We start from the raw sequence: 15,718 nt of genomic DNA on the forward strand, positions 1-15,718 counted from the left end.
AATCAAATAGAAACTTAGGACTTGATAAGTACAATAACTCATATTAAAAATTCACTGGAGGGCCTTTACAGCATTTTTGGGCAGGCAGAAGAAAGAGTCAGCAATCTAAGGAACAGAAAAAAAAAAAGAATATGGAAAAATGAAGAACCTCATCGACCTGTGAGCCCTGATCAAGCATAACAACATATGTATAATGGCAATTCCAGAAGAAGAGGAGGAAATGAACAGGATAAAAAATATTTGAAGAAATAAATGGCTAAAAATTTCTCCAAATCTGATGACAAACATTAATCTGTAATTTGAAAAGCTAACCAAACTCCAAGAAGAATAAGCTTAATTAAAGAGATTCATATCTAGATATATCATAAGCAAACTGTTGAAAGAATCTTGAAAGCAATGAGAGAAAAGCATATTATCATGTAACAGTGATCTTTGATAAAATTGAGTTGATTTCTCGTCAGCAACCGTGGAAGCCAAAGGCAATAGGGGGACAAATTACAAGAAAGAAAAAACTGTCAACCAAGCAAAAGTATCCTTCAAAATGAGAGAAGATAAGACATTTCCAGATAAGCAAAAACTGGAAGAATTTGTTGCTAAGCAGACTTACCCTATGATAAATACTAAAGCAAGTCCTGGTCACTGTAAGCAGAGGATGCAGACAGTACTTGAATCCATGTGAAGAAATAAAGAGCACCAGTAAAGCACCCACACAAGAAATAAAAGAATAAATGCATTTTTTTGGTAACATGTTTTACTCCTGTCTGATTTGAAAGACAGCTGCATAAACTAATAATCATAAAAGTCTGTTGATGAGAACACAGTTTATAAGTCCATAATTTATATGACAATAGCAGCAGAGAGAGGGGAGGTGATGGAGTTCTGTATAGTGCTTAAATTATTTTACTATTAATCTGAATTAGGAGATTATAAATTCAGATATTAATTGTAATCCCTATTTTTAAAAATAATAAAAAAGAATTAAAAGAATACACTACACTAGAAAATATCTGTTTAACACAGAGAAGATAGTAATGAAAGGATAGAGAAACAAAAAAGTGGAAACTGTATAGAAAATAAATAGCAAAGTGGCAGGTATAAATCCTGTCTTATCAGTAATTAAGTGTAATTTACATTAAATGTAAATGAATTAAATACTCCAACTAAAAGATAGGAGGACTGGATAGAAATATTAATATATGATCCAACTATATAATTTCTATGAGAGACACATTTTAAGTTCAAAGACATAAATAGGTTGAAAGTGAAAGAATGAGAAAATACATATCATGCTAGCAATAACCAAAAGAGAGCTGGGATGACTATATTTGGTTGTTGTTTAGTGTCTAAGTTGTGTCCATCTCTTTGCAACTCCATGGACTGTAGCCCTTCAGGCTCCTCTGTTCTTGGCTGTACTAATACCAGGCAGTTTAACAGCCTTTAAATTGTTGCTGGAAACAAAGGATATTTTATACTATAAAAGGGTAAACATATCAAGATGATAGAACAATTACAAACATATATGTACCTAGCAACATAGTTCCCAAAACATGAAGCAAACAGAATTGAAAGGAGAAATAAACAATTCAACAATAATAGCTGTAAACTTCAATACCCCATTTTCAATAATGAATAGAACAACTAGGTAGAAAATCAACAAAGAAATAGACTTGATCAACATTATAAATGAACTAGACCAAACACACATCTATAGAGCGCATCACCAGTAACAGCAGAATACAGATTCTTCTCATGTGCACAAGGAACATTCTCCAGAATAGACCATGTGTTAGGCCTTAAAACTAATCTCAATAAAAGTGAGAAGATTGTAATCATACAAGGTATGTTTTCTGACCACTATTAAATGAAATTAGAAGTCCAAAACAGAAGGAAATTGAGAAATTAGCAAATATATGGAAATTAAACAGTATACTTTTAAATAACCTATGGGTCAGAAGAGAAATCACAGGTAAATTAGAAAATACTGTAAGATGAGTGAAAAAGAAAGCACCATACCAAAACTTATGGGATTCAGCAAAAGCAGTGCTTACTAGGATATTTAGCGCTATAACCACATATATTTAAAAAGAAAAAAGATCTCAAATCAGTAATCTAACCTTCTACCTTAATAAAGAAGGGAAAAAAGCAAACTGAATTTATAACAAGAAAGTTAAGAAATAATAGAAAGTAAAATATAAAATCAATAAAAGCCAGTACACACCCAGTGGAATTGCTGAAATTAAAAAGACTGGCAATACCAACTGTTGGCAGAGATATGGAATAACTGGAACTCTGGCACATTATTGATGGAAATGTAAAATAGCATAGACACTTTGGAAAGCATTCACTAAGTTCTTTTAAAGTTAAGTGTATACTTGCCATACAACCTATCAATCCCATTGCTAAATATTTTCCCAAGAATCATGCCATTTTTCATTAGTTAGAACTTTAAATAGGGGACATAATAATTTCTTTAAGATAATATCACCAAAGAAAATAATAACAAAACATTTATCTCAATCTCTAGTAGTCTTAAAAATGAAACTGAATAGAATGGTTTATCCTGGTTCCTGGATCTTGTATATAAATATATTTGAGTTTACATAAAATGGATTTTAGAACTATGCAAGTACAGTTGACTCTTGAACAACAAGGGTTTGAACTTCAGGGTCCACTTGTAAGCAGATTTTTCACAGTAGTAAATACTACAGTGCTAAATCTACGGTTGATTGAACCCATAGATGTGAAACCTTGAATAAGGAGGAACCACTTACCTAGGGGCTGACTAAAAGCTATATGAAAAGGATTTTCACTACACTGTTAGCACCCCTCAACCCTGTGTGTTTAGTCAAATGTATTTTGTATTTTAAGTTATTACTTGTATAAAGATCTCAAATTTTGCTCTTTGAATTTCTGTAAGGCAGATATTGGCTTTAGGTAATCTAATGACTGATTTTTAATTTGGAATCTAAAGTTACAGCTTGACTTTCCTGGCGACATTGTAGATTCATTCTCAGATTTTGAACTTGAAAAGCAAGTGTTAGTTTCTTAGCCATGTCTGACTCTTTATTTTGTTTATATTTTCATAGGTTTATTGCTTCACCTCTAGCAAAAACATTTGGCATTAAAGAGGAAGTTCAAAAGAAGACTACACCAAATACTGTCTTAGAGAATTTTTTCAAACATTCCACAAGGAAACCATCTCAAGTAAGTACAAATTCTTTGTTTTGGGATTTTAAAATCTCCTTTCTTAATATTTCCATCATCTGTTGCTTACTATCTATGAAAAAAGTTAGTTTCAGTTGAGCAGCAAATAATTTATTTCATTTGGATTTTTTTCCTCTGTTGATAAGTTACAAAGCATTCTTAGCATAATACACAGTGACACAATAATAATATACAATATATACAATATATTTATAATGATAGAAAGTAACAGATATTTAACTAGTGTTGAACACTGACAATTTGGGTATAAAGATCAAAATTTAATTTTCAATGGTAGGATATATACAAAGTATACCAATGAAAATGGATCATTATTAAGGCAGAGTAGCCCATATCTGACACTTTTGATGACTGTGACACCATCAGTACACACGGTGCACATTACAAATGTATCTCTTGGGGTGGCTTTCCTGAGCAGAACACTTTATTTTATCCAAGGCTTCAAAATACTCAGAAATACTCTGTGCTCCTGCCCACTCCCCAGAGATGGAATCCTTAGGAGAGTCACAATTTTCTTCTCTATACGAGAGGTACTTGATGAAATGTTACAGTGCACTGCATGTTTACACCACAGAAAAAGACTTTAACCTAAAGGTTATGTAAAAATAGTAGTGTCCAGGCAAGTCTCATTTCATTTTACCCCACATTTAAATGAGATGAAATAAAAACTTCTCCAAAACTGGCATACCCTCTCTGACAAATACAGATATCTCTCACTAGTAATTTTAAAAGTCAAAAATAATGTGCTATTGTGGTTTTAGGATAGACTGATTTTTAAGGTCCTGAACTTATCTGCTGAATTCACTTGCTTTTTCTATGACACTTTCTGTCACTGGTCAGGTGGGCTCCCTGCACAAATAAACATACTGAAATCTGGCCATATAGCACCAGGCATCATGTTCAGAATTATTCATGGCTAGCCAGCACTGTCTTTTAACTTGTCTGCCATCAGCTTCTGTATGTGCCTTTTTTTCCTAAAATGAGGACAGTCTGACAAACCGTCTCTGTGTGTTCTTTATTTCTACCTGCTTGAAAAGACTGAAGTCATTCACCTAAATACTGCTGTTACCACTGGTGGTAATGCTTAAGCATCATTTTACATTTTTCAGAGGGGAAGTTATTTAGTTGTGTTTATGAAAAGTTAGGACTCTCTCAGAGAATCCTTATTATCCTTTGTTTGTATCTGAGAATAATTAATAGGATTATTATCTGAGAATAATTTTAAAATATGTAGAAAATTTGGCTCTTATCAAGTTTCTCAGCTATGAAGATAAATTAGCCACCTGACAGTTTAAAGAAAAATGAAGAAAAGCTGAAAGAGATTTAGAGATTAGGTCATCTTTCTTCTTTACAATTGAGATGAGGGAACTAAGGTCAACAGAGGACCTGTCCAAGGTAATGCAGCTAATTAATGGCTGAATCCAAACCTGGACCCTGGCCCAGGACTCCCTGTCAAGTGCCGCTTCTAGTATGCCTAAGTGATGTCTTTAACTGTGTACAGAATGTTGAAAATGTATTTCCGAGGCTGGGGCTATGTTTGTAAGTAATTATTCTAGCTCAGTTGACAATACAGTATGGCTTAATGTAGTTATAGTTTGGACATTTGCATCAGTTAATAGAGGAAATGTTATATATCAACCCCCAAGTGTTAGAAAGCTTCCTCTACTAAACTATGAAGATGAAGGGACATAATTAAGATATCTAATTTATATTGCTCATAGATTACAAAATCAAGGTAGTATTTGTATAACAGATTAAGATGACAACAAGTTGGCCAGTAAAATGCCTGTAGAATAAAAGTACTAGAACCTGGGAAGATAGAATATAGTAGAAGAAGGCAAAGTAAATGACTTAGTAATGATTTCAGATGTGGAAACAAAATGATACCACAATACTTCCACACATTAACTTGGCCAATGTCATACAGACAGCATTTTTGCTTAATTAATAGCTGAGCTAAGACAAGTTGCTGGGAAGACTAAAATAAAATGTGCTGGTTCAAGGAATGGGTGGGTATCACTTCTAACAAAGTATTCCAAATCTGTAATCATAGGGCATGCAGTGGTAATACAGGTGCTTAACATCTGACTTTATTAAACAACTGAGGACACAAATCAAGGATGCTTCTTCAGCTGCTACATACTGCACCAGAACAAACAAAAATAGTTCAGATACACAGTATCAATTCTATGCTGGTTAACGTAGAGGATATAACATGGTGTTGATGAGGTCCAAAAAGCTGTACTTGTGAAGTGCCACTGGAGTTTTGTTCTGTCTCACACACTTCTTTGTGACTGTGTATGTGCAGCTGTGTGTCCACTGTTTATATATCTGTATGTCTCTCTCTATGTGTATCTCAATGACAATTTCAAGATGAAATTCAGAGAGAGAATCATGATAACTGATAGAGAATCATGAGAACATACCAATAGCTCTGGCCAACAGATCATTTTTTCCTGCTGTTGGTAAAATGAAATAACAGCAGAACTTATTAACAAGGCCTTTTCCTCTGAAAGAACACAATGAGAACTGTTGCAGAACAAATGAATGTGTAGTTCTGAAAGGTAATCTAAAGAAAACGTGGTGCCTTAAGACTGATATAAAGCAGGTATTGTGGTCCATAGTTGGAGAAGAGTCCATAGGGGCATTCCAGTTTGCTAGCTTGTCTCAACCATGGATTCACACATTTTTAGAGCAAAAGGCTCTCTAGCTCTCCAGTCTAGTTTTTTTTATGGGTGAGACATGTGAAAGACAAAGAGGTTGAGTGGCTCCTCCATGGTCCCAGAGAGTTGGTTTTTGCATCAAGTAGCCAGGCCTCATGGCCCATTTCAGGCCACACTGCTTCTCTCCTAGGTTGTGCCCGAGAGCCTTTCCCTTCCATGGACACATTGTCTGTAGTGTCCAGGCTAAAAACACGAATTGTGAGAACAGACTGTGTATGAAGGTGAGCAGATTAACCCCTCTGCCTCAGTGTCCCCCTCTGTGAACTGAGTGTGTTAACAGCAGTTACCTCATAGGACTCTCAATTCAGGGATTGAATTGAGTACTTAGAATACTGCCTGGTACACAGTCAAGCTCAGCTCTTGTTATTCATAGGCTATACCTATCATGTAGACTTCTAGAGGAGCATTCTCAAATATATCTTCCCAACATTAATTATCCCAAGGGAACATCAGTTGTTTCCTAAGTATGCTTGTTTGTATTCCCATAATATCTTACACAACTTTCTGTACTAGTAGGTGTTCAATAAATGTTTGTTTTGTATATTAATAACAAAATACTACTAAAGACTTCTGTTTGCAAGAGGACTTCTATCCCCAAAATATTGTAGATACATGAGGCCAGTGTTGTCAAGACTTTGAATCAGATTCATCTGTGCTCCAAATCAGGAAAAAATCCTTCAAATCATGTTTGATCACTATCTTCTAGATGCATTTATTCATCAGTTATCTGTAGAAATGATGAGGTAGTAAAATTGGATTGTTCTCGGATCTTGGAAAATTCTACTGTGAGAACAGGGACTGTACTCATTGCTGAATCCAGTGCCTAGAGTAGTGACTGGCACTAGTGAGTAGAGGCTCAGTAAACACTGGTGATGATTGAATGAATAAAACCTTTAAAGCGGTCAAGCTGGACCCAGAGCCCTTTCAGTCTCAGAAGGTACAGAATATAGTGCTGGTGCATTTCAGAGTATGTTCTGCTGTGGGCCAAGCACTAGAATTTAAATTGTGTCTTCTGTTTGGGGGAATCTATTCATGCTTGCAAGCTATTTTAGGAGTAGAGGAATATTTTTTTCTGAAATGATTTTCAGTGTATGGTTTCCTTTCTGGGTTCAGCCATAATCTCTAACATTGATGTAGCACATGATAGATGATTAGATGGAGCCCTGAGATCCTAAATCACTCCCATGAGACAGGATGCAACCACTCATTGTCAATGCCCCATTTTCCACAGCTGGTCAGAGCACACAGCTCAAGGCTGCAGAGCTAGGAAGTAGTAGAACTCAATCTGTTTTTAGTTCCCTGCCATTCCTACTGCATTCTGTTGCCTTAAAACCTGGCATGTTCTCTCCTCCTGCGATAGGGCTGTGACAAGTTTGGTGCCGCCTGGGAGAGTGTATCCAGACCTCCAAACTTGTCCCATCTGGAGTGCAAGGTCCTTGCTCTGGGGACCTCGCTGAGAGAGGTCAGGGATAACAGGGCAAAGTAAACACTGTCTCCACCTCCGCTCACTCCTGGTGCTTCATACTTGACACACTGCAAGAGGAAGACTTCAAAATGCAAACATTCTGTAACCTACAGATAAATTCCAGGCAAGGCCCTCCTTGCTGTGGCCCTGGCCACATCTTTCCTCCTCACTTCCCTGCAAGACCTCTTTCTGTCCCTTGAGTGCTCCCAGTTCCCCTTTGCTGTCATCCCCAGGTGACTGCACAGGCTGCCAGGACACTTCCCTTCTTCATCTTCTCCTTCTTGGGACTTTTTTCAGGGTTTAGCATAAGTGTAACTTCCAGGAATTGCCTACATAAAGTTAGGTCCCATGGTACCCTGACCGTCCCCTATTTCAGCACTCATCATAATTTATTAGAATTATTTGTTGCGTTTTCTGACTTCCTTACCAGACAGACTTTAGCTAATGAAGGGGAGGCCCCATAAATACTGATCTTGTTCGTTTAGATCTTCAATGCCAAGCACAATGCCTGCAGGAAATATTCACTAATGAATACCTGCCATTTTAGGGCCATCAAAAACACAAAAACAAACCAAAACAACAAAGAACAGCAGGTGAAACCTTGGCCTATAAAATAATAGTATTAGAGATGACAGTTTACAGGGAAACAGTATAATATGTCTTGTCTATGTTTTGTTTTACTTTCTTTCTCTTCAGATTAAGTAATAGGCTTTCGGTTATCTCTGGGTCGGGAAGATCCCCTGGAGAAGGGAATGGCAACCACTCCAGTATTCTTGCCTGGAGAATTCCATGGACAGAGGAGCCTGGTGGGTTACAGTCCATAGGGTTGCAAAGAGTCAGACACGACTGAAGCGACTGAGCATGCATTAAGTTAGGAGTAAACTGAAATATTTCTTGTACTCAGCGTTGCAAAATGAAAGATCAAGAAGACTGGTGTCTTAAAAAAAATTACAGAGCTTATTTCCTTGTGGAAGTGGAAAGTACTGTAGGTTTAGCATATAAAACATGCCCATGTTGAAAGAACACAGCTTAAAATACCACCAGGAAGCAGAGCTAGTTCTGTCAGTCATTTTGGGTTCTTGTTTGGCCCTGGGAGAACTTCCGATTTGTGACCTTTGAGTGAATCTATCATCTACATTGTTTTCCATTGTGAACCATAACCTGCAACTTCTGCCTTCCAGAAGAGAAGCAGTCATCATTATTATAATCTAAAATCCTTATTTTTTATAATTGGAATTCTTTAAGGTTGGTTAAAAATATGCTGCTGCTGTCGTTTAGTTGCTAAGTCATGTCCGACTCTGTGCAACCCTGTAGGCTGTAGCCAGCCAGGCTCATCGTCCATGGTATCTCCAGGCAAGAATACTGGAGTGGGTTGCCATTTCTTTCTCCAAAATAGGCTGTGCATATGATTAAATGTGAAAGTTTTGGATCTATTAGAAAGACTGTATGAAGTAACAGAAAGGGCAGGAGTCTGAGTTCATATCCTCACTTTGCTACCAGTTTTAGGTCTTGGACAAGCTGTTAAAACTCTCGGAGTCCCATTTTTCTCACAGTAAAAAATACAGAGATTGGGTTTTATTGACATCTTAAACTATACTACTCTACATGGAACCTGCTGCTGCTGCTGTTAAGTTGCTTTAGTCATGTCTGACTCTGTGCGACCCCATAGACGGCAGCCCACCAGGCTCCACCGTCCCTGGGATTCTCCAGGCACCTAGGAGGCCCTAAATAAAATTGGTTGAAGAAGTGAGCCATGTATGGAACTTGAATGTATGGGTTGCTACCAACTTAACAGAGAATTGGTCTTTCTTACCAACTGAGTTTTTGGGAATTAACATTCTCTCTGTTTTGGGATGGATGTGTGTGATTCCATTAAAAAAAGGGGTAAATGCACTGGCCCAAGGTTTAATGCAGAATCTCTCTTGTCTCCAGTGCACAAATGCTTATAACTCAGTCTCACTGTCTCTTGCTTGCCTGCCAGCCTACTCTGCTCTTAAGCATTCACTCTTTTGTTTCATCCCCTTTCAGACTGATATTTATGGACTGGCAAAGAAGTGTAACTTGACAGAGCGCCAGGTTGAAAGATGGTTTAGGAGTCGGCAGAATCAAGATAGGCCTTGCAGGATGAAGAAATTCCAGGAAGCTTGGTAAGAAGGATAGTTAAAGCTTTTGAAATGGTACCGTTTTGTATGGAGCAGAACAGTCATCTCAGAAAGAATCCTGAGGTTGCAGCAGAAGAAGGGTTTGAGACTGCTTTATCACTTACCAATCAAGAGTTTCATGCTAGCCACTCATCCACCTCTTGTGCTTCACTTTCCCTCTTTATCAAACAAGGTAAGACATGAACTGTCTCAGTTAAACAGGAGATATTATGTACTTATCCAGAAAAATCATAAAAGTGTCTTAACTGGTATTTATCTTTTCTAGGGCAGCACTTGGCCTTAGCTCACCAGACTATCTCCTGTTTCCAATCACATTATAGATATTCTGTCACATTATAAGAGTAGAGAAGGTCTGAGAGGGCACTGTCCTCTTCTCCCAGCACTGGTGGAGAAGACTTCTTTCTGTCTCAACTCGACTCTTACCCTACTCCTGTTTGTGGTCTGGACAGCCAGTTCCTCTGGGTTTTCCCACTGGTTTAGCAGGAGGTCTGGAGGGACTGGGCAGCACATAGAGTTTTTGCAGACACATTCCGAGGGCAGTGTGACTTTATCACACTTATTTTTGGCTTTATTAAAATTCTGCTCTTTGCTCTTCTTCAGAGTATTATAGTACTTTAGGTCACTCCCTTGGTGGCAAAAACTGACACCTGTGCCAAAAAGAGGGTCTGCTGCTGCTGCTAAGTCACGTCAGTCGTGTCTGACTCTGTGTGACCCCATACACAGCAGCCCACCAGGCTACTGTCCCTGGGATTCTCCAGGCAAGAACACTGGAGTGGGTTGCCATTTCCTTCTCCAGTGCATGAAAGTGAAAAGTGAAAGTGAAGTCGCTCAGTCGTGTCCGACTCTTCGAGACCCCATTAACTGCAGCCTTACCAGGCTCCTCTGTCCGTGGGATTCTCCAGGCGAGAGTACTGAAGTGGGGTGCCGTTGCCTTCTCTGTTGTGACCCCATGGACTGCAGCCCAGCAGACTCCTCCGTCCGTGGGATTTCCCAGGCAAGAGCACTGGAGTGGGGTGCCATTGCCTTCTCTGTTGTGACCCCATGGACTACAGCCTACCGGGCTCCTCCGTCCATGGGATTTCCCAGGCAAGAGCACTGGAGTGGGTGCCATTGCCTTCTCCGTTGTGACCCCATGGACTGCAGCCCACCAGGCTCCTCCATCCATGGGATTTCCCAGGCAAGAGTACTGGAGTGGGTGCCATTGCCTTCTCTGGAAGAGGGTCTAGGTCATTGCTATCACTTTGTTCTTCTTCTTTATATACAGATCAATAAATGTTAGTTGGGTTGTGTTTGATGCCACATTCTACACACCAATAGCGTTCCTTCACTTTGCCTGTTTCTTACGTCCTCAGATTGCCTAATGACTTTCACCAGATATATTTGTTTTGATGGTGAAATAGATAGGGATTTGGTATAAGACTCTCAAAGAAATCAAGCCTGTGAGAGGCTAAACTTTAATAACTTTCTTTAACTACCTATACATTCCTGAGTACAGTCATCCAGCTGTGAGGCTGGTGATGTATATTTAGAGGCACAGATCAGTTCTTCATAGTGTCTTCAAGATAAACATTTTTTTTTCTGATCATGGGCTTCTATTGCCTTTCCCACAGCAGGTGGAGGTGTATGACCTGGTTTGTTTTCTGTTTATCTCTGAGTTTTAGCCCTTACGAGATTAGTTAATATTGTGTTGCCACTTTGTCAGCTTGGCCCAGGTGAATCTCTCTTGACGATCACTACAAAACACTACAAAGTGGAACTGGTTTCACATTACATCTTTCTGTTTTTCCGTTATCATTCATTCTCTCTAGCAAATGACTCTTATCTTAAATAAAAAGTCCCAAGCAGGGACTAAGTCTCTACCTCAGAGCTGAATCATACTCCAGTGAAGGAGTATGGTAATTTCTTATAAATCATAATGCCTTACAGTTTATAAATAATCTTGGTTTGAGCCTCCCTCTCAGTCACAGTGTGGGGCAGTCAGGGAAAGTGGGACTGGCCTTGTTTGAGAAATAAGAAGCTGCACATTATCTAGTTTATGTACTTGCTCAAGGTCACCTGCTGCTGGGGTACATGTTGCCCTCAGATATTCTGACTCCTGTGCGTCCCCCGCTACCTAATGCTGACCTCTCAGAAGCAGGGGCCCCACGTGTCAAGTAACTGGGTCGAAAGAGTCCAGCATTGGGAGTCTGACTGTCAGTGAGTCCGCCGAGAGTCAGCCACAAAGTTCAGGTTAGGGAAGGGAATTATGAGTTGCCATTATCAATCGTCAGGCAGTGCAGAGGGTTGTGTGGACCATCTTCATGGTATGTGGAACTATCCTAGATCCTGTGGACATGTAGATTTTAACAGGGAAGTAGAAGTGGAAGGTATGTCACTGGCCCAAAGCAACTAATCAGGGAGATAAGACTATCACTTATGAAACTGCAACATCTGTTGTTCCATTCCATCCAATAGCACATGGTCTGCACAGAGCCCACAGCTACACATAGTCTATATGTGGAACATAGTCTATAGTCATGTTCAGATGTACTCTGGACATTCAGAGGAGATGGTGTCAGCAGGACTGGATACATTAGACAAAGGCTTTCTAGAGGTCAGGCGTAAGCTGGACCTTGAGGGATGGGTCAGATTTCCACAAGAAAAGAAAGCATGATTTGAGAGCAGCATATTTTAAGTTAGGCAAGACAGGAAGTAGTACAGTATATTTAGGAAACTGAAGTGAACCCACAAATAAAACTTAAGCTTTACCTTGTTGTTTAGCAGTGTCATAAATTTCCTATGTCAGTGAACTGTTAAAAGTTATTATGGATCAAATAAATAAACTAAAGCAAAATGCCAAGCTCTTTAATTGTGTAGGGTCCGCACTTTATTCCCTTACCTATGAGATGTGCTACAGGAAACATAGCAAGAGATACCTAGCCTCAGGCATTTTGGAAATCTTAGGAAACTTATTCCCCAACACAGAACTCTTACAAATTACTCTCCAACAGGCCAACACTTCTCCACAGTACCAGGATGGTTAATCTCTGAACAACTTAAGTTCAGTGTATTCTTTCCTAGATTACTTAAGGATGACCCCTAAGCCCTGTTTTACAGCATTCAGTGTTTTAATCCATAGTGAATCCTTATTTTTAAGTCATATTCCATATTAACTGATCACTTTTCTTTTTAAAATAAGTATTTCCATTTAGCAATGAGAAATCTAATTAAAACACCAAGCAATTTCCAAATGGGCTTTCCCGGTGGCTCAGTGGTAAAGAATCCACCTGCCAATGCAGGAGACATAAGAGACACAGGTTCAGTCCTTGGGGTGGAAAGATCCCCTGGAAGAGGAATAGCAACCTGCTCCAATATTCTTGCCTAGAAAGTTCCATGGATAAAGGAGCCTGGCAGGCTATAGTCCATGAGGTCACAAGGAATCCAACATGACTAAGCATGCACACACACAATTTCCAAGTACCTGGTGTGTCTCATGCTGGTGGGAGGCACTCTTCTCCTGCCGGGTGGACCGCCACTTGCCCACCTGGCCACTGGGCAGGTCCACTGCCTGCTCCATTCTGCCCCGCCACCGTGGAGAACCATGTCTGTCCTGTCTTATGTCACCTGAGTTCCCTCTGTCCAGCTCCTCCCTGATCTCACTCAGCAGCCTTCATCTTTCAACTTTGCCTTCTGTGTCTAACCAATCAATTTCTGTTTTTTTTTTTTCCAAGAGTTCCCCCCCCCCCTCACAATTATGTTTTGTCTCAGCCATTCCTGGGAAAAAGGACATTTTACTGCTTTAGATTCATCTGAAGCAAGGAAAATTAGTGAAGCACAATTAGTCAATTGCTTCACAATTAGTGAAGTGTGGCAACTCCCAAGCTTTTTGGTTTCAGGACCCCTTTGTTCTCTTAAAAGCTATTACAGAACCCAAAGAGCATCTGCTTGTGTAAGTTATACCTACTGATGTTTCAGTTCAGTTCAGTTGCTCAGTCATGTTCAACTCTGCGACCCTATGAACCGCAGCACGCCAGGCCTCCCTGTCGATCACCAACTCCCAGAGTCCACTCAAACCCATGTCTATCAAGTCGATGATACCATCCAACCATCTCATCCTCTGTCGTCCCCTTCTCATCCTGCCCTCAATCTTTCCCAGCATCAGGGTCTTTTCCAATTAGTCAGCTCTTTGGCCTCAGGTGGCCAAAGTATTGGACCTTCAACTTCAACATCAGTCCTTCCAATGAACATCCAGGACTGATCTCCTTTAGGATGGACTGGTTGGATCTCCAACCAGTCTCCAGTCCAAGGGACTCTCAAGAGTCTTCTCCAACACTACAGTTCAAAAGCATCAATTCTTTGGCACTCAGCTTTCTTTATAGTCCAACTCTCACATCCATACATGACCACTGGAAAAACTGTAGCCTTGACGAGACCGACCTTTGTTGACAAAGTAATATCTCTCCTTTTTAATATGCTGTCTATGTTGGTCATAACTTTCCTTCCAAGGAGTAAGCATCTTTTAATTTTATGGCTGCAGTCACCATCTGCAGTGATTTTGGAGCCCAAAATAATAAAGTCAGCCACTGTTTGCACTGTTTCTCCATCTGTCTGCCATGCGTGATGGGACCAGATGCCATGATCTTAGTTTTCTGAATGTTGAGCTTTAAGCCAACTTTTTCACTTTCCTCTTTCACTTTCATCAAGAGGCTCTTTAGTTCTTCTTCACTTTCTGTCATAAGGGTGATGTCATCTGCATATCTGACTGAGGTTATTGATATTTCTCCTGGCAATCTTGATTCCAGCTTGTGCTTCCTCCAGCACAGTGTTTCTCATGATATACTCTACATATAAGTTAAATAAGCAGGGTGACAGTATACAGCCTTGATGTACTCCTTTTCCTATTTGGAACCAGTCTGTTTTTCCATGTCCAGTTCTGACTGTTGCTTCCTGACCTGCATACAGGTTTCTCAAGAGGCAGGTCAGATGGTCTGGTATTCCCATCTCCTTCAGAATTTTCCACAGTTTATTGTGATCCACACAGTCAAAGGCTTTGGCATAGTCAATAAAGCAGAAATAGATGTTTTTCTGAATCTCTCTTGCTTTTTTGATGATCCATCGGATGTTGGCAATTTGATCTCTGGTTCCTCTGCTTTTTCTAAAACCAGCTTGAACATCTGGAAGTTCACGGTTTATGTATTGCTGAAGCCTGGCTAGGAGAATTTTAAGCATTACTTTACTAGCGTGTGAGATGAGTGCAATTGTGCGGTAGTTTGAGCATTCTTTGGCATTGCCTTTCTTTGGGATTGATGTTTACTGTACTAGAAATGGAAACTAAAATATAAGACTACACAAGCACATATGTCATCAGCTATCAGAGCAATGATATCATCACAGGACATGTAGCCTCTGGGAAATGCCACTGGACACTTGGGAGGAAATGAGAGTAAGAAATAAGACAAATAACTTTTCATTATCATTATGAAAGTGTTTTGATGTCAGAAATCCCTGACTTTGAGAACCCCTGGAATAGTGTAATAGACCTGATAGGGCTGGTCCAGGAGGATGTGAAACTTGGATTTTACTCTTGCATCTGACTGGGACAGATTTTATTTTCTTGGGCTCCAGTATCACTGTGGATGGTGACTGCAGCCATGAAATTAAAAGATGCTTGCTCCTTGGAAAGAAACCATGGCAAACCTAGACAGTACACTGTCGCTGCTTAAAAAGCAGTGACATCACTTTGTCAATAAAGGTCTGTATAGTCAAAGCTACGTTTTTCCCATCTGTCATGTATGGATGTGAGAGTTGGACCATAAAGAGGACTGAACACCAAAGAACTGATGCTTTCGAATTGTGGTGCTGGAGAAGACCCTTGAGAGTCCCTTGGACTGCAAGGAGATCAAACAATTCAATCCTAAAAGAAATCAGCCTTGATTATTCATTGGAAGGACTGATGCTGAAGCTCTAATACTTTGGCCATCTGATGCAGCAAGCTAACTCATTGGAAAAGACCCTGATGCTGGGAAAGACTGAAGACAAAAGGAGAAGCGAGAGGTAGAGGGTGAGGTGGTTGCAGGGTATCACCAACTCAATGGACATGAATTTGGGCAGACTCTGGGAGATAGTGGACAGGGAAGCCTGATGTGCTGCAGTCCATAGAGTTG

At 39.7% G+C, this 15,718-nt stretch overlaps 1 protein-coding gene across 1 annotated transcript in view; it reads left to right on the forward strand.

The window, feature by feature from the left end:
* CERS3 (ceramide synthase 3) overlaps positions 1-15,718 on the forward strand; it is a 138,467-nt gene that overhangs the window by 9,849 nt on the left and 112,900 nt on the right. Inside the window, exons 2-3 of the mRNA XM_065906885.1 lie at positions 3,087-3,204; positions 9,442-9,560. Coding sequence (XP_065762957.1) covers positions 3,087-3,204; positions 9,442-9,560 — 237 coding nt within the window. The remainder of the gene's footprint in view (positions 1-3,086; positions 3,205-9,441; positions 9,561-15,718) is intronic.

This window comes from Muntiacus reevesi, chromosome 15, assembly GCF_963930625.1.
Source record: "Muntiacus reevesi chromosome 15, mMunRee1.1, whole genome shotgun sequence".
NCBI classification, from domain to species: Eukaryota; Metazoa; Chordata; class Mammalia; order Artiodactyla; family Cervidae; genus Muntiacus; species Muntiacus reevesi.